At 51.2% G+C, this 17,569-nt stretch overlaps 1 protein-coding gene across 5 annotated transcripts in view; it reads left to right on the top strand.

Moving 5' to 3' along the window:
• The window catches only part of PPP2R2C (protein phosphatase 2 regulatory subunit Bgamma), a 947,578-nt gene that overhangs the window by 879,372 nt on the left and 50,637 nt on the right, over positions 1-17,569 (top strand). For 4 of the 5 annotated variants that reach the window (XM_025437477.3, XM_035714265.2, XM_049108025.1 and 1 more), the window contains exon 2: positions 16,248-16,345. The exons of the other annotated variant lie outside the window; for it this stretch is intronic. In XM_025437477.3, the coding sequence (XP_025293262.1) occupies positions 16,248-16,345 (98 nt within the window). The remainder of the gene's footprint in view (positions 1-16,247; positions 16,346-17,569) is intronic. 5 annotated transcript variants of the gene reach the window in all.

Genomic DNA, 17,569 nt, shown 5'->3' with positions numbered 1-17,569 from the left:
GACTTCTATCATCCGGCTGGACTGGACATTTCTGGTGGAAGCCTGCATTTGACGCTGGATCAGCTGCTCACAAGTTTTCAAGCTTCACTGCTATGTTGCCCACCCCACCCCCTAACATCGCATCAAAATGGTCCTGACTGCCTTCACTGGCTGGTCCAAGCCTCAGCACCTGAGAACGCCCTGGTAAAGCCACCATCTGTGGAGGGGGGCACACCTTGGGTTTCTCTCAGGGTCAGCTCAGGCTCTTCACGTGGGCTTCTGGCTTCCCGTTGGCTGCTGATGAGCTCCGTGTGCCTGGGGAAGCAGGATGATTATTAATTAATTCAACGTGCAATTACTAAGATTTTACTGAGTGCCTGGCACAATGCATTTCTCATGCCCAGGCCAGGGTGGGTCAGACCTCCTTGGACAAATCGAGATGAATTAGCAACTTGATAAATATGAATGATCTCAGTTGATGAAAAATGAACCAAATGATTGTTTCCCTTAATGTAATTACTCGGGTGGTTGGCTTGCCTATGGAGCCCTGAGAGTATTAAATCAGCACTTGCTGGAGGCTTCAGAACATGGTAGGTGCCTGCTGTGGTGGCTTCCTTTTCCCCTTTGATGCAAACAAAAACTTAAAAACAGTGTTATTAAGCGCTATACACTGGATCTGCTTAGGTGCAGAGTCTCACCGTTCTAACAGCTGTATACACTTAGGAAATGGCCGGCTTAGGATTCGGAACATTTCCATCACCCTCAAAAGTTTCCTTGTTCTCTTGTGCAGTCTGTCCTGGACCGTGCCCAGTGTCCTGGCCACCACTGATTTGCCTTGTGGCACTGCGTATCAGTTTGCTTTTTCTGGAGCTTCGTATACATGGACCACATAGTCTTTTGTCTGGCTTCTTTCGCTGGGCATAATTATTCTGGGATTCACCCCTGTTGTTGCATGTATCACTGGCATGTCCATCTTTATTGCCGAGCAGCATCCCACCGTATGGACACACCACAGTTTCTTTCTGCATTCACCTGTTGATGGATATTCGATCACTTCCGGTTTTGAGCTGCTGTGCATAACGTTGCTATGAACATGTATGTGCAAGTCTCTGTGTCCATGGGCTTTGTTATTCTGTGGTGACAAGAAATGGTTGGGTCATATGAGCGACATATGCTGAGCTCTGTAAGAAACTGGCCAGCTGTTGGGGTTCGTATCATTGTGCCTCCCTGCCAGCAATGAAGATTTCCAGTTGTGTGACATCCTCACCAACTTGGATCTGGGTGGGGAGGGACAGAGGGAGAGAGAGAGTCTTAAGCAGACTCCATGCTCAGCGCAGAGCCTCATGACCCTGAGATCATGACCTGAGCAGAAATCAAGAGTTGGATGGCTAACCAATTGAGCTACTCAGGCACCCCTCTCATTGGGATTTTTTTAAATGATTTTATTTATTAGGGAGAGCATGAGAAGGGGGAGGGTCAGAGGAAGAGGGAGAAGCAGATGCTCTGCTGAGCAGGGAGCCTGATGCTGGACTCGATCCTGGGACCCGGGGATCATGACCTGTGCCAAAGGCAGACTTTACTGACTGAGCCACTCTGGTGCCCTCTCATTGGGATTTAAATGTGCATTTCCCTGGTGACCGGTGGTGTTGAGTTTCATATATTTACTGACCAGTCATATATTTTGCTTTAAGAAGTATCTGATCAGGGGCACCTGGGCGGCTCATTGGTTGAGCGTCTGCCTTCGGCTTAGGGTGTGATCCCAGAGTCCTGGGATCAAGTCCCACATTGGGCTCTCCTCGAGGAGCCTGCTTTTCCCTCTGCCTATGTCTCTGCTTCTCTGTGTGTGTGTGTCTCTCATGAATAAATAAATAAAATCTTTAAAAAAACATATCTGATCAGATCTTTTACTCATGTTTAAGTGGTTCACGGTCTTATTACTGAGTTATACAAAGTCAAGTCTGTGCACACTCTAGATGCAGGTGGTTTGTCTGATATATGTATTGTGGATATTATCTCTCATTCCATGGCTTGCCTTTTTGTTCTTATTAATGGCTTCTTTCAAAGAGCAAAATTTTAAATTTCGGTAAAGTACAATTTATTCATTTTTTCCCGTCATTCACGCTTCTTATGTCTTGCCTAAGAAATCAAAGCTGCAAGGATTTTCTCCTTTTTTTTCTCTCCTATCTTTTCATCTAGTTTTTTGTAGTTTTAGCTTTTATATTTAGGTCTGTGCCTTAATCCAGTGTCATTTTGTACATGACAACAAGTAAGGGTTGATGTTAATTTTTTTTTCCCCATACGTTTATTTATGTATTGGGAAGACCATCCTTTCTTCATCGAATTGCCTGGGCACCTTTGGATTTGTGGATCTATTTCTGACTTCATTCTCTTGTTGTGTAGGTGTGTCCTTGAATCAATATCACACTGTCTGATTACTGTGATTTTATAGGAAGTCTTGAAATCAGGTTGGGTAGGGCCTCCAACTTGGCTCTTGTTCTGTAAAACTGTTTTGGCTGCTCTAGACCCTGATCTAACATGAACACATGTTCACTCATTTAATCCTTAATGCCCCCTGAGGCAGATGTGACTATTTAGCCCATTCTACAGTGTTTGCAGCTGGAAGGAGTGTGGGTGTCCTGGGAGTCTGGCTGTCTTCCATGGGTGCCCTGGTCTTGGCGTCCGTGATGCTGGGCTGGGAGGGTGTCCGTGATGTGGGCTTGGAGGCTGGGGTGAGGGTCCTGCTAACTTAGACATGGAGCTTCCAGGGGCTGTTCTGCCCTCGCAGGGCCACGGTGGGGCTGCGAGAGGCGTCTTGCTTGGAGGCTAAAGGCTGGGACTGGGGCTAGATTTGGGACCCACATAGGCGTGGATGTGGGGGACTCTGCCCAGGGTGTGGCAGACCTGTCTTGTGTCAGAAATTTTGTGCTCAGCCCTGGTTATTAAGTTTTTGGGGATTTTGCAAGCCAGTTGTTAAACTGTGAGTGGTTTGAAGTCTCAGGCTCAGCAAACACACAAATCAGGGTGGTTGCTTCTGTTCGCCCCTAACTCCCTAAAGAGCCAGTGGTCAACCATTTACCAGCACAGCAGGACCTCATCCCCAAGGAGCCTCAGTTTCCCCATCTGTAAATGGGGGAAAGAGTAATGCTACCCCAAAAGGCCATCACAGCCATTAAGTCAGGTCATAGGTGCGAAGTGCTGGCAGTGATCGTGATGCCAGATTTATTTTTTTTCATCTTTTTTTAAAATTCATTTATTTATGATAGTCACAGAGAGAGAGAGAGAGAGAGGCAGAGACACAGGCAGAGGGAGAAGCAGGCTCCATGCACCAGGAGCCCGATGTGGGATTCGATCCCGGGTCTCCAGGATCGCGCCCTGGGCCAAAGGCAGGCGCTAAACCGCTGCGCCACCCAGGGATCCCCTGTGATGCCAGATTCAAGTCACCATGCTGACCCCACAGCTGGCACCCACACAGCGTTTCCTGGATACAATGTGCTTGAGCCTAGGTTTACCCACATGGAAATGGTAGAATGGCCCAAAGCCCCAGAGCTGCAATGGGGTTAATGCACCATGTGGGTAGGGTTCCTGGCCACTGTCCGGCACCTGGTGGCTCTTAGTGAGTCAGATCCCCCAGGACCCAGGTTCCACCAGGGTTCCTGGACAGACCACAATGGGGATGTCTCCTTGTCCATGGCCTTGGTATTCCAAACAGAATGGCCCTGCCAGCAGCATCACCCAGTCAGCCTCGAGGCCTGGAGAGAGGAACCCCAGGGAAGCCAGGACTCCTTCCTACCAAGGAGTAGGGCAGGGAGCCTTGTGTCCTGAGGATGCTCCTTGCCAGTGAACAAGGTCCCATGGAGGACCAGCAGCAGCAGCGAAATCAGGTACGCTCCCTGCTGGCCTTTGCCAGCAGCATCCCACTTCATAGGCACAGTCATGCTCATTTTACAGATGAGGAAAGTGAACCTCTGGACATTGAGCTGCCAGTGGTCCTCAGCCACTGCAGAGCTAGAGCCCATCTGCTGCCAAGGCCATGCCCTCACCTCACTCTCCTCCAACTGTGGGGCACCCCTGATCTCAGGGCTGCAATGGGTATTCCAGCCCCTGTTGTGGGGGTATCCAGGCACTGCCTACACCCTAGCCACACCTTAGCAGGAAAGCACTGTCATCCCACACTGGACCAGGCACCCAAGGGTGGGCCACAGGGCCCTCCCAAGAGGAAGGGGAAGAATGTGTACAGCAAGCAGTACCTGTTAGGTGCACTGCTGGATTCCTATTGCCTAGCGTGAGGTCTGGCACTTAGTTGGTGGTCAGTAAGTATTCAGTGAATAAACGAATGGTCCCATTTGGGGAAATACAGAAACTCCAGGCTGGCTAAGGGGTTGGGTTTGTGTTGAGAGGGAGAGAGAGAGAGAGGCAGGAGAAGGCAATGGGGAGCCACAGAAGATTTTAAGGAGGGTCATGGTGTGACAGGGTTTCAGCTTCACAAAAGGCTCTCTGACCTGGCTGGGCAAAGGCAGGAAACTCTAATCTTCCAGGAGAGAAGGGGCAGAGGTGGGAGAGGCGGGCAGAGGGGATGGCCGGCTGTGCCAGCCATGACCTCAGCGCCCAAGCCCTGTGCCCAGCCCTGGAGCAGAGCAGACACAGGTCTGGCAAAGGGATTGGTGGACACGCTGATGTGATGAGGCCCGAAGGGTGTCCTTGTCATCGGGCCATTTGGCCCTGGTTGCCCATCTGCCAGCAGGAGTCAGAGGGACTGGCTGCATCCTGAGCAGCGAAGCCGGGGCCTACAGGCCCCAGGTGCTGGGAGGCCCTGGCCAGCTGGCCCAGCCTGACACTAGTGGTCAGTCTAGGTCAGCACCGGGCCTCCATCCTCCCTTCCACAGCACACTGTCATCCCGGCCCGAGAAAGCACATTGCCATTTCCAGAGCCCTCTAGCATGGGCAGCTCATACCATGACCGTTACCATTACACAGTGGGGGGACTGAGACTCAGTGGGGCTCATAGCCAGGTCCCCCAACAGCAAATTCAGCACATCTCAACTCCCCCACCCATGTATTAATTCTTCCCCTATGCCCTTTCTTGCAGCATCCAGATTGTTCTGTTGGTCTGTATGCATAATAACAATGTTCTACTGATTGCAGCTCAATTTTGAGGAGTTTCTTGTCAGGCACCTTTGTATATGTATCTTCAAGTCTGCACAACCAGCCCTGAGAGATGATAGCATGATACCCACTGTGCATGATAGCATGTACCTCGAGGAGCTGAGGCTCAGACAGCCCCAGTGAACTGAGACTCTCTCTCTCACTCCCAAACCTCCCAGCACTTCACCAGTGGCTCACACATCTTGGCACATCACAGAAACTGTCAAAAGGGAAACTCCAGGCACCAGCGATTCTGATCCACTGGATCTGGGCAGGGCCCTGGGTCTGGACAGGATGCTAGGAATCTTCAACTTTAGGAGAGAACCCAGGTGACCGAGCTGTGGGATTTTCCTGGAGCTTATGCTGTGAGGAAGCAGACAGGGAGCAGGTGGTCTGCTCTGGGTCCCTTTCACCCTGCCCCTGTCCCGAGGCCAGCTGCTGGCCCCAGGCCTCCTGGCCACCTTCTGGGACCATGGGGGTCGGATTGAGGGATGATGCCTGGGGCTCTGTTGGAGTCGGATCTGAGGCATTGCCCCTGCTCTGAGCACAAGCTGACCTGGCCCAAAATCAAACCCGGTGGCCTGACCAGGTCCTGCTGACCATAGGCAAGTCCACCGCTGTCCCCACCCTCCCCCACGGCCATCTGCCTCTGTGCCGGCCAGGCCAACGGCTACCCGGCAGGCGCCCATCTGGCCTGGCAGGGAGAACTGGCAGCCACAGCCCCTGCCCCTTGGGGAGCACCCATGGAAGAAGCAGCACTCTTCTCCCTTCACTGTGGCTTCCACAGCAGCCCTTTTACCAGCAGAGCTAAGTGCTGCATGGGTCAGGGGCCTCAGGGTGCAGGGACACTCACGGGTTCCCAGCTGCCACTCAAACATTCTGGGGCCTGAGTTTCTGCTTAAAAGGAATAGGACTTGTTCTAGAGAGCATCCTGATCACAGTGAAGTATTTCTCAGCCGAGAAAGGACCGAGCGCTGGCCTACGCTACATGTGGATGAACGTCGAGAACACACAGGGTAAAGAGGTCAGACACAGGAGGCCCCAAACTGTCGAAGTGCAGTCCCCAGAGAAGGGACTTTGCGCCCCTGAAAGAGCTCATCTCCCTCAGTGAGAGACATACACAAAGGTAGCAGCAGCCATTAATCCTTGTCGCATCGAGGTGCCCCAGCCCAAAATGCTCTGCAGTTTCTGTCACTTGAAATCAAATCCCAAGTCCCCCTGGCCTGCCTCACCCAGGAACCTCACCCAGACTGCCACTCTGATCTCACATCCTGCCCTTGTCACCTTCACACACACACTTCCCTCCTTGCTGATCTGCAGACCAAGCTGACCCCTCCTACCTCTCAGGGCCTTTGCATGTGCTGCCCTTTCCCCCCAATACCTGTGTGGCTCCCTCCCTGGTTTCTTTCAGGTCTCTCCTGAAATGCCCCTCCTCCAGGAAGTCTTCCCTGACTTCCCCAGCTAAAATAGTACCTCCCACCGCTTCCATCCCCTTTACTTTTCATCTTAGCTCCTCCCCTGTCCCCAGAAAAGTGACACATATGTATACAAACATCTGCTTACTCTTTGTGTCCTTCACTAGAGTGAGCTTCCTGCAGGGAGTGTACACTGCAGAGCTCCCCATGTATGGAACACTGCTTGGGATACAGTAGGTACTCAGTTACTATTCTTTCTTTAAATTGAAAACTTTTTTGGGACATGGGGTGGCTCAGCAGTTGGGTGTCTGCCTTTGGCCCGGGGCGTGATCCCGGAGTCCTGGGATCGGGTCCCGCGTTGGGCTCCCTGCATGGAGCCTACTTCTGTCTCTGCCTCTCTCTCTGTGTCTCTCATGAATAAATAAACAAAATTAAATTAAAAATTGAAAACTTTTTTGGCATCCCTGGGTGGGCCTGAATAAGTTAAATTTCTTATTGTAAAATATACACAAGATAAATGTACCATTTTAAGCATTTTTAAAAAGATTTTATTTATTCATGAGAGACAGAGGCAGAGACACAGGCAGAGGGAGAAGTAGGCTCCCTGTGGTAGCCCGATGTGGGACTCGATCCCAGGACCCGGTGATCATGACCTGAGCCAAAGGCAGATGTTCAACCATAACACCCAGGTGTCCCCCATTTTAAGCATCTTTAAACGTACAACTCAGTGGCATTAACTGCATTTATTAAAAAAAAAACTACACTTATTGTGCCCTGTAACCAACCCCACTGTTCATTTCTAGAACTTTTTCATTGTCCTAAACAGAAACTCTGTGCTTTTTTTTTTTTGTCTTTTATCCCACAGTCTGCATTAAAAACACCAAATTCTAGCCAACATGTTCCCTTTAAACAAGAACTTGGATGGGGCAGTGCCTCAATGGTCACCCTTGGGGAGCTGAGTAGCCTCTTGTCACATATGCAGTAATGGTGCAGAAGCCAAATCAGACTGGGCATGTCCCCTTCTGCACCCCCACAGCAGCCTGCTCATGCTGGAGACCGACAGTGGGGCAGGGGAAGGGGCTGGAGGGTCTTGTGGCTTCTGCTGCTACCCGCCCCCCATGGCAGGGCCACCAGGGAGACAGGCCGCCTCCTACTTCTGGTGGCTTTGTCCGCTCTGGATGGACCTGGCAAGTGGACACAGCTACCTGTTTTTCTCGTGGGTCCTTCCCCAGCTGTTCTGGAAGTTTCCTGCCAAACATTTTCTCACAGAACCCTTGACCCAGGCAATCACAGCTGTACGTCAGGTGGCTTTCCTCGGCTTCTGGGTGCAGTGGCCTCCCCCTCCTGCATCTTCCTTGCCCTTCTGGAAAGCCAGCAGACAGGCTAAGATGACCAAGGCCAGCTGTCTGCTGTCCCCAGGAAGCACATGGGCACAAGCCATTGTGTCCCCAGCATAGCCAAACCCCAACCCCTGGCTTTCCCAGCCTCGGGCCTGGGTCCCCTCCCCTACTGTCAGGAGGCGTGCTTTGGAGCTCTGCAAAGCCCAAAGAAGGAAGGTATGAGTGGGACCCTCCCCTCAGCACCTGCGTTCTCCCAGCAAATGTCTTCACCCACCCCCCACTCCCATCTCTGACCCCTGTAAACGTCTTGAGAAATGCCAGGCTGGGAGTCAAATGCAAGGACTGTGAAGCCACCTGCCTGAGAGTGAGTCCTGGCCCCATACACAACAGGTGGGCAGGTTTTGGAAAGTTATTAATCCACTCTCTGCCTCGGTTTCTTCATCTGTACAATGGGGACGATGGCGTCACTCCTGGGAAGTACCAGAGGGTTAACTGTTACTCTGAGCTGCTCTGGTCCCAGGGCTCAGAGTCCTAGAGCCACACACGGCTGGGTTCTCAGAACTCCTGCTCCCTTTGCTGCCCTGATCCCTGTCATATTGGGCTACTTGGAAGTCCGATGACATTATCCCTGTTATGGAGGAAACTGAGTCTCAGGGGAGAGACTTGCTTTGGGTCACAGGTCAGTGCACAAAGAAGCCTTGAGCCCGACTCTGGTCTTAGAGCCTCTTGTCCTGTTGCCTCCCACTGCCTCGCATCCCCAGGGCCATCACAGGCCACCATGACCCGAAGGAACCGGGTGTCAGCATGGAGGGCTCTGTGGCTCCCCCAGAGATTGGACACTTGGGCTGAGACCTAGAGAATGATCAGAGCTGTCCAGGTGAGCCGGGAAGGGACAGCACTGTGGTCAGAGGCCCCTTGGCAGGGGACGGAGTGTGCACCCACATGAAAATCTAGTGAATAGTTGAGAGCTTGTCCTGATCAGGAAAGTCTTCCCTCTTCAATGACTGCCTCACCTCCAAAAGCAGGCAATCTGCAGAGCAGAGCTGGATGGGGGACCATTCTTTGTTTTAAAGACACTGTGATGCAGCTCTGCCTGGCACCCCCTCTGGTAAGAAACCTTCACAGAGCTCAGTGGCTTTGAACAATAAGCATTTATTTTTGCTGTGGGTCAACTGGGTGTTCTTGCATGTTGGCTGTGCTCACTCCCACATCGGTGGTAGTTTGGTCAGGAAGGCGTCTCTGCTGGTCTTTGCAGGCCGTCTCCCATGTTTGGGGACCAACTGGCTGTAGGCTGGCCCAGGATGGCCTCAGCTGCGGTGGCTCATCCCTGCTGCACTTGCCTGTCATCCTCCGGCAGGCTGGCCTAGGGTTTCGTGGTGGAGCAGGGGGTCCTTATGAAAGAATGCAGCAGCCACAGGGCCTTGTGAGGCCTGGGCTTAGAACCAGCCCCTCTCGTGTCCACCCTATTCTGCTGGCCAAAGCAGGTGACAGGCTCGTGTGGGGTCAAGCATGGGAAACAGGCTCTGCCTTTGGATGGGAAGAGCTGCAGAGTCACACCATAGCAGGTGTGGATCCAGGAAGCCACTCCTCCTGGCTCCTCCAGACCCTGTCGAATCCTGCTGCTCCCCATCCTGAAGTTCCCTCCCCTCCGGCCACATCTTCACCTCCTGCGTATGGCTCCCTGGACCCTGGATTCCCTTGACAACGTGGCCCCCTCCTCCTAGGGGAGCCCAGAGAAGATACTGGGGAAGCCCCCTCACCATGTCCTGTCCCGGGCTGGTGCCCGCTGCCAGGCCGCCTCTCTCTCACTGAGCTGCCTTCCACGGCAGGCAGACTCCCCTCCCCTCCTCTTTCTGCCTGCACCTCCCACCTCATCAGCCTGATGCCTCTGACAATACTAATTAAAGGCAATGCTCCCATCAGAAGGCTCAGGCTGGGCTTCCCGAGGCCCCCCTCTGCAGTGAGCCCCGACATCTGATGGATCATTAATGGTGTCAGCAGCACTTACAGTGATGGACGGTGAAGGACGAGCAGGGAAGAGGCCCCCCCAACCAAGCATCTTAATCTCCCTGTTGCATTTTCAGGCTTTTGCCAGAGTTTCCAGGGAACTTCCCAGTCCAGGCATAAACCCTAGGAGAACTGTGACTGGGCAGGGATACATTTCCCATCCTACTAGTGCAATAGTTAGGGCTCAGATGGGGTGAGTGATTTGGGGTGGGATCATACAGCAAGCTAGTACTAGGGCTGGGACCAAAATATCTTCTTTTTGCTGTCAGCCATGGTGGGTATCCCAGAGATCACAGGCTGATCCTCCCCTCAGGCTGACCCAGCCCCCCACCCCACCCCAGCTGGAGCCACAGCCCAGGGTGTGTGCAGCCTGCGTCCTTGGGGCTGGCGTGTGCATTACCTCTTGTTTTAGTCCTATTCTCCCTCTTTATTGGTTAGGGAAGCCGAGACAGAGGACTATAGACTCAGTGGCTTAAAACTACAGGGATCCCATCCATCACAATCTGGAGGCTGGAAGACTGAGAGTTAGGTGTCAGCAGGGCTCTGCTTCCTCAGAAACCTCCAGGGAAGCATCTGTTCCAGGCTCTTCCAGCTTCTGGTGGTGGCCGACAATCCCCGACCAATCCCTGATGTTCCTCCCCTTGAAGATGCATCACATCTCTGTCCCTGTTGTCATATGGCCTTCTGATGTGTCTGTGTGTCCCTGTGTCATCACTTAGCCTTCTTATTAGGGCACCAGTCATTGGATTTGGGGCCACCATAATCCAGTATGACCACATCTTCACTTGATCATCTGGGGGTTATGACTTCATCAATTCTTTTGGGGGACACCATTCAACCCACAGCACCATCCCTGGTCCAGCTTCCAGTGTGGAACTGTCACTTGGCTGCTCATGTTGGACACCACCTTTGACCTCTCCCTAAGCCTGCCCTGGGTCACAGTGTGGCTTTCTGGTGTCCTGACCAGGCAGCTCTGGGTCTCTCCTGCCAGGGCTTCATGATGCCCAGTTCTAGGGAGTTAACTGGTGTCTCCTTCTGCCATGGTCCAAGCTGCCTCTTCCAACCCTGCCTTGCCATTTGGGGGACTCCCCAGAGCTGCAGCAGAAGGCAGAGGGGACCTCCCAAGTGAAAGAGCAGCATGGGCTTTCATGGGATTTTTCTTCACCCAAGAAAGGGTGACTGGGAGCACCCACTAGTCATGGGTGGGCTTGGCAGACCTCACTGAGTGGCTGAGCTGGGACACTGAGCTTTTAACCAGTGGCACTCTGAGGTTTTAGCCAGTGGCACCATGAGGCTCTGTGGTGTGGATGCAGGGACATGCCAGAAGTGCACACTGCAGAGGCCCTGCTGCATGTATGACTTTGGGCAAGTGTCTTGCCTCTCAGTGAATCCGTTTCCTTATCTGTAAAGAGAGAATGACAACACAGGATTGTTTTAAAGGTAGATTACAGGTCCACAGAAGAAGGCTTTAACTGAAGTATCTTCCCTTGCTTTTCATTCTTGAAGAATATTTGTAATGGATGCAGAATTGTGGCTCACAGATTTTTAAATTCTCTTTTAGCACTTTGAACATCTTCTGGGCCCCAGAAAATCTTTTTTAAAAGATTTATTTTAGGGAGAGAGCATGCACATGCAAACGGGGGAGGGCAGAGGGAGAGGGCAAGAGAGAATCTGAAGCAGACTCCCCACTGACCATGGAGCCCCACATGGGGCTCGCTCATCCCAGGATCCTGAGGTCATGACCCACATTGAAATAAAGAGCTCTTTGCCCAACTAACTGAGTCACCCAGGTGCCCCTGGACTCCAGTATTTCTGATAAGAAATTAGCAGTCATTTGAGTCCTGGTGCCTCTGAATGTAACATGGTTTTATTCTAGCTACTTACAAAATGTTATCATTATTTTGGTCCTCAGCTGTTTAACAGTTAGGTGTGGTTTTCTTCATAGTTATCCTCTTCAGAGTTGACTGAGCTTCCTAAATGTGTGCATTGATGTCTTTTCCCATTTGGGGGAATTTTGCAGTCATTGTTCTTTGAAGTCTTTCTCCTACTTTATCATCTCTCTCTTCTTCTGGAACTCCACTTACATGTATGTTAGACAATTGATATTGACCTACAGATCCCAGAAGATCTGTTCTTTCTTCTTTATATTTATTTTCTCTCTATTGTTCATATTGGGTAATTTGTATTGATGTATCTTCAAGTGCACTAAGTCTTTCTTCTGTCGTCTCAAATATTCTGTTAAGCAATTTAATGGTCTTCTATTGCAGATAGCGTATTTTTTAGTTACAGGATGTCTATTTGGTTATTTTCAAAATAGTTTTCTTTCTCTGTTGAAATGTCCTTTCTTTTCATTCAATGGAACAAATTTTCCTTTACATCCTTGAACATAGTTATAATATCTACTTTAAGCTTTTTCATTTGCTAATTCCAACATCCAGGGCATTTTGTGGCCAGTTTCCATCAATTATCCTTATATTAAGTATGGGTGATGTGTTCCTATTTCTTTGTGTGCCTTCATATAATTTTGGATTATATACTAAGCATTGGGAATGATAACATTGTAGAGATTCTAGACATTTATTACATCATTTTTGTAGCATTTTTGTCTTATTTTATCTTATGAACAGTTAACTTGGTTGAACTCAACTGCAGACCCCATCTCTGGGGTGATAGGCAGCAACACAAACCCCTGTTCATCTCTTTTAGCCTTAGTGGGGCTGCTGATCTGTCATGTGCATGAATGTTTTTGTGACTAAAGTTTTGGGCAGAGTTTCTGTGCTGCTTTTGGGGACCTCCCCTGGGCATCCCATTTCTGGAATTTACTTCCTCACTTTTTAGCTACTACTGGAGCTTCCCCAGCCTCTGTGACCTAGTTTATTGAGCCTTAAGAGTAGGACTTTCTACCTGAGTTTCAGCAGCTACATGCACACACAGAGGCCTGTCCTCAGAGTAAAAGCCATGAAAATGGCTCACTGGGTAAGTTTCAATTGCTAATTTTCCTGCAGATTCCACCTGCATTTGGTCCCCTCCTGTGCCTTCAGGTAGTTAGGTTTTGTTGTTTTTCTGTTCAGGCTTTATAGTTGTGATTGGTGAGGGAGTTGATCCAACAGGAGCCATCAGGCTATTACCAGAAGCAAAAACTCATGTGGAGAGATTTAGAACAGAGTGCCTGGCAAATGAGCACGTAAACATGTGAGTTTTGACCACATTGCTAAGTTCCCTTCTGTGGTCAAGATGAGAAGCAACATGGATGCAGACACACCCGTAGGAAGGGGTCCACATTCAATGAGGGGCACACAGTAGACATGAGACTGTAGTTGTAGGAGAGACCACCGAACTGGGGGGCAAGGGAACTCTCTAGGAAGGCTTCCTGGAGGAGGTGGTATTGGAACTGGACATGTGTCAGACATTCCAAGATGAGAGAATAGACTTTCTGATTTCAAAGTTTTATTGATGAGAATTTTAGCTTTCAGGGGAGGCAATCTTTCCTAAGGTAAACCCTAGAAGATGCTTCCTGTTGCAATGAATAGATGTGAAACATCTACCAGCCCCAAGGCCTGAGGAAGCAATGTCATGGTCTGCTTACTCCATAAGTGTTCGTAGGATGGAACTAGCACAGTGCTGGAGGTCAAAACTTCCAAACCTGCACAGTGAAGTTGAACCACCATTCATCTTGCACACACACTTCTGAGCTAGCTACTGGGAAGTCTGTGGAAGCCAGAAGCGAGGATGAGAAGAAGCTTCAGTTTCCTATCCAATATATTTGTTAACTCATTGTTCCTCAGAGTCATAATCCTTCCTCCCTGACCCTCACACCCTAGAGCCCCTATGGAGCTTCTGACCCGGAGCAGACTCTATTATAGCCATGCTACAAAACTGAGGCTCAGAGAAGTTATGTGACCAACTCAAGGCCACCCAGCCAAGGCTCTATAGCCAGGACTCCCACCCAGGACTTCCCACCAGCTTGCAAGCAGCTCAGGAGGTTGTCCTGCTGCAGGGGCTTCCGTCTCTCCAGCTGCGGATGGAAATAATAGTGGTATCTCCCTCAGGGGCTGGAGTGAGTTTCAAAGGAGGCTACGGATGGGAAACTGACACATAAATTGTAAATTGCCTGTAGATGTTAGTGTCTGTTACTGTGGTAACCGCCCAGCATTTATGGACTGCATGCACTCTGGGTACCAGTGGTCACATTGGTATTTTAATTTAATAGCATTTTATTTTTCCATCGTAAAAATAATATAAATTATGCATACATCCAAACTCATAAAATTGTACATATTAAAGATGTGTGTATATCTATTATATCCTAATAAAGCTGTTAAAAATTACATTTGTTAAAAAAAATTACATTTGATACAGAAAATCAAGAAAAGATAGGAAAGCAGAAAAAGAAGCAAAAATATTTTATTTTGGCCATCCCAGAGCACCCTCTGCTCATGTGGTGGGTGGTCAGTTTTCAGCTTTTCTTCCTCTGCCCATTGTATTTGCTATTTAACACGGCTGTGATCACTGGTCTATATAATTAAAAACATTTTATATACAATTTTACGTCCTGCTCTCTGCCCCTTGGGGGTGCTCATAGAGGAGCAGGAACGGGCTGTCCGCCCGGGAACCCAGCAGTGTGGGGCTCTGGCTCCAGTTCATCTTTGCTGGTGGTTGGGCGGGTCGCCCCGTGGAGGACCATACGCACTCCCAGCTCTGTGCTCAGCACACGTTTACTCGCTCCCAGACCGCTGCTCTCCTTGTCTTGTTTTTCTAAGTTCAATGAAATGTGCTTTTATCTTGATCAATGAAAATATCCAGCCCATCATCCTGCTTCTAAACCACCTTCTCTCCTGTTTTCTTTTGCTGTTGGAGCTGGCAGTTACCTATGGCTCAGAAGCCCGTGCAAGCCAGAAGCTGCCTCTGAAAGGCACTAACTGGCAAAGCAAAAGGCGTTTATTGAATAGGAATGTGCAAATCAGTCAAGGGCTTGAGATGAGAAATGGTCGGGACTTTTGAGAAGCAGCAAGGGGCCCAGCCTGAGTGGAAGAGCGAGGTGGGCAGGAGGGGAGATGAGGCTGGGGGAGAGAGTGAAAAACACAAAACTCAGTGGGTTCAACAATGAACATTTTTTCTCACGCACCTGCTGATCCCGCTGATCTGGGCTGGGCTAGGCTGGGCTGCGTGAACGGGTGGGCAGGGGCCCTGCTCAGGGCTGGCATGGCTGGTGACTCAGCTGTATTCGTCCCCCTCCTCCTGGGCAGGTCCTTCTGGCAGTGGCAGGGGCTGGATGGTGGCTTGTCTGCTGGTGTCCCATAGGCCAAAGCAAATGACATGGCCAACCCCAGAGTCAGGGAGTGTGGTGGGGGTGGGGGTCGGGGTGATCGCCCAGCCTTGGATGGGAGGCAGGGCCAGGTTGTGTGCAGATACAGGAGAAGGGTAAAGGTCTGGGCTTCTGATGTGGTCTGCTCCGGGGACTGCAGACCATTCAGGTTTTAGACCACTCTGAGACCTTTGCTTTACTCCCAGGTCAAATGTAGATTTGATCTAAAGGGTTTCAGGCAGGCTTCCTCTTGCTCTGCTGGGGTTAGCTTATAGCTGGGGCAGGGAGGAAGCGAAGAGATTCTTTAGGGGGCTCTTGGAATCTTCCAGGTGAGAAGTGGGGAGATACGGGTGGAATCCGGATATAATGCAATGGCCGAGCTACTAGGATTAGATGTGGCACACAGAGAGGGAGACAGAGAAAGGGGTCAGAGAGACTCTAAGGCTTGGGTCTGAGCCAGGGGAGAATGGAGCTGCCACCACCTGAGGGGGACGCTGCCCAGAAGGGCTTTGGGAGGGAACATCATCTGGTTTGGGGGATCAGTGGAGGGTTTCGGGCAGAGCACACCGTGACTCAGGAGGCAAACCACCCTGGTGGCTGTAGGGGAATGGAGTGGGGGCAGTGATCAGAGCTGTGGTTTGTTTGAAAGTAGCTCCACTGTGCTAAACCTGGATCAGAGATCCTGGTGCCTACAGAGTCCAGGCCAGGAATGTGAAGATTACAGGGTCCCACCGATGAGGAGCCCATGGCCCTGGTGGCCTCCAGAGTAGGGCTAGTGTCAGATTTGTGGCCCGGTCACCTGGTCAGCACATAAACCCCCATGCTGCTTAGGGAAGCAAGAGAAGGAGGAAGGAGACAGAGGGAAGGTCTCTGTCCTCAGCCAGCCAGGAGGGGATGGGAAACCACCAGCCCCTCAGTAGTGCTCCTGACTCCTTGGGCCCCTGCTTCTGGATGGTGGCCCAAGGGTGCAGGCTCTGGGTAGTGGGCAGGCTCAGTTCTGTTGAGCTGCAGAGTACTGGGGTCCTAATGAGCCACACCTTCCTGTCTCTCCCCCTACAGCCGATATCATCTCTACCGTTGAGTTCAACCACACCGGAGAGCTGCTGGCCACAGGCGACAAGGGTGGCCGGGTTGTCATCTTCCAGCGGGAGCCGGAGGTGCGGCGGGACCTGGTGGTGGCGGGCGGGGGGTCACACCCAACCCAGGCCTTCGCTTGCTCTGTCCTGGACCCCAGGAATGCATTCAGGACAGGCAGGGCCACCTGCTGCCCTGGGCTAAGCCTCCAATTACTGCCCTCCACATGGGTGAGCCGGTACAGACCCGGCCAGAGGTGGGGGGACAGGAGGACTGAGTTTTCTGCAGCTGTGGGGCTGCCTTAAGGCTGGGGTTGGCCATTTGGCTCAATCCCAGGCTCACCCTCGCGAGGCTGGTTGTCCAACAGAATTCCAGGTAAGATGAGAGCAGCCTGGAACAATCCCCCCAGCGGCGCTGTTTCTGAACTGCTGCAAGAGCCTCATGACAAAAAAGCCCCTGCTGGTTGAGCACCTACTATGTGCCATAACCTTGCTATGTCCTCTACATACTTTTCTCATTTACTCTCCACTGCCCACCTCAGAAGGTGGAGACCAACACCCATTTTACAGATGAGGACACTTGGAGAAGTCCCCCCAGCTGGTGAGCAAAGATGAGGGACCGAAACCAAGACCATGTGTTCTGTTGCTTACAAACCACCCTGCCCCAGAGAGGGGACGACTCACACACCTGGGGATTAGATGCTGAAGACAGGATGGTGAAAACCAAGGAGGTGGAAGATGGGGCAGCGGGGAGGGAGAGGGAAGAGGGGTGAGGAGTGAGAAGCAAAGCAGGAAGGAGGGGATGGGGAGGGCAGGGGAGATGTTGCAGACGCATCCCTGCCCCATTCAATTCCAGAGTGCCTGTTCCTTGAGGTTTGTCCTTGAGGTCTGTCCTTAGCTGTGTGCCCCCCACCGTAACCTCCCTCACCACAACCCCGGTGGTGCCAGTAGGTGCTGTTGGCATCCTCATGCCGCAGGGGAGACCAGATCTCAGAGCGAGTGCCGTAGCTGAGCAAGGACCATAAGCCAGAAAGCGGACAGCTGAGAATGGGTTACCCAAGCACCGTCCTGTGGCCGGAGTGTGCCGATTTCACGAGAAGGACCAGGGTATAGCCCACCAGGGATTGCAAAGCCAAGCCTCCTTTTTGCAGAAAGAAATTAAATGGGAAGATGCAAGTTTCTCAACTTTGGGATTTTTCTCCTTTAATCTTTTTTCTCTATTCTGGTCCCAGTGACCTTAGTCGTAGACCATGCTCATGGCTGATAAAGGGAATTAGAGGCAACCGTACAGAACTCGAAAGCTTTCCA

This window comes from Canis lupus, chromosome 3, assembly GCF_003254725.2.
Source record: "Canis lupus dingo isolate Sandy chromosome 3, ASM325472v2, whole genome shotgun sequence".
Classification (NCBI taxonomy): Eukaryota; Metazoa; Chordata; class Mammalia; order Carnivora; family Canidae; genus Canis; species Canis lupus.
Note: the sequence above shows the minus strand (reverse complement) of the source record. Positions and strands in the feature narration are given on the sequence as shown.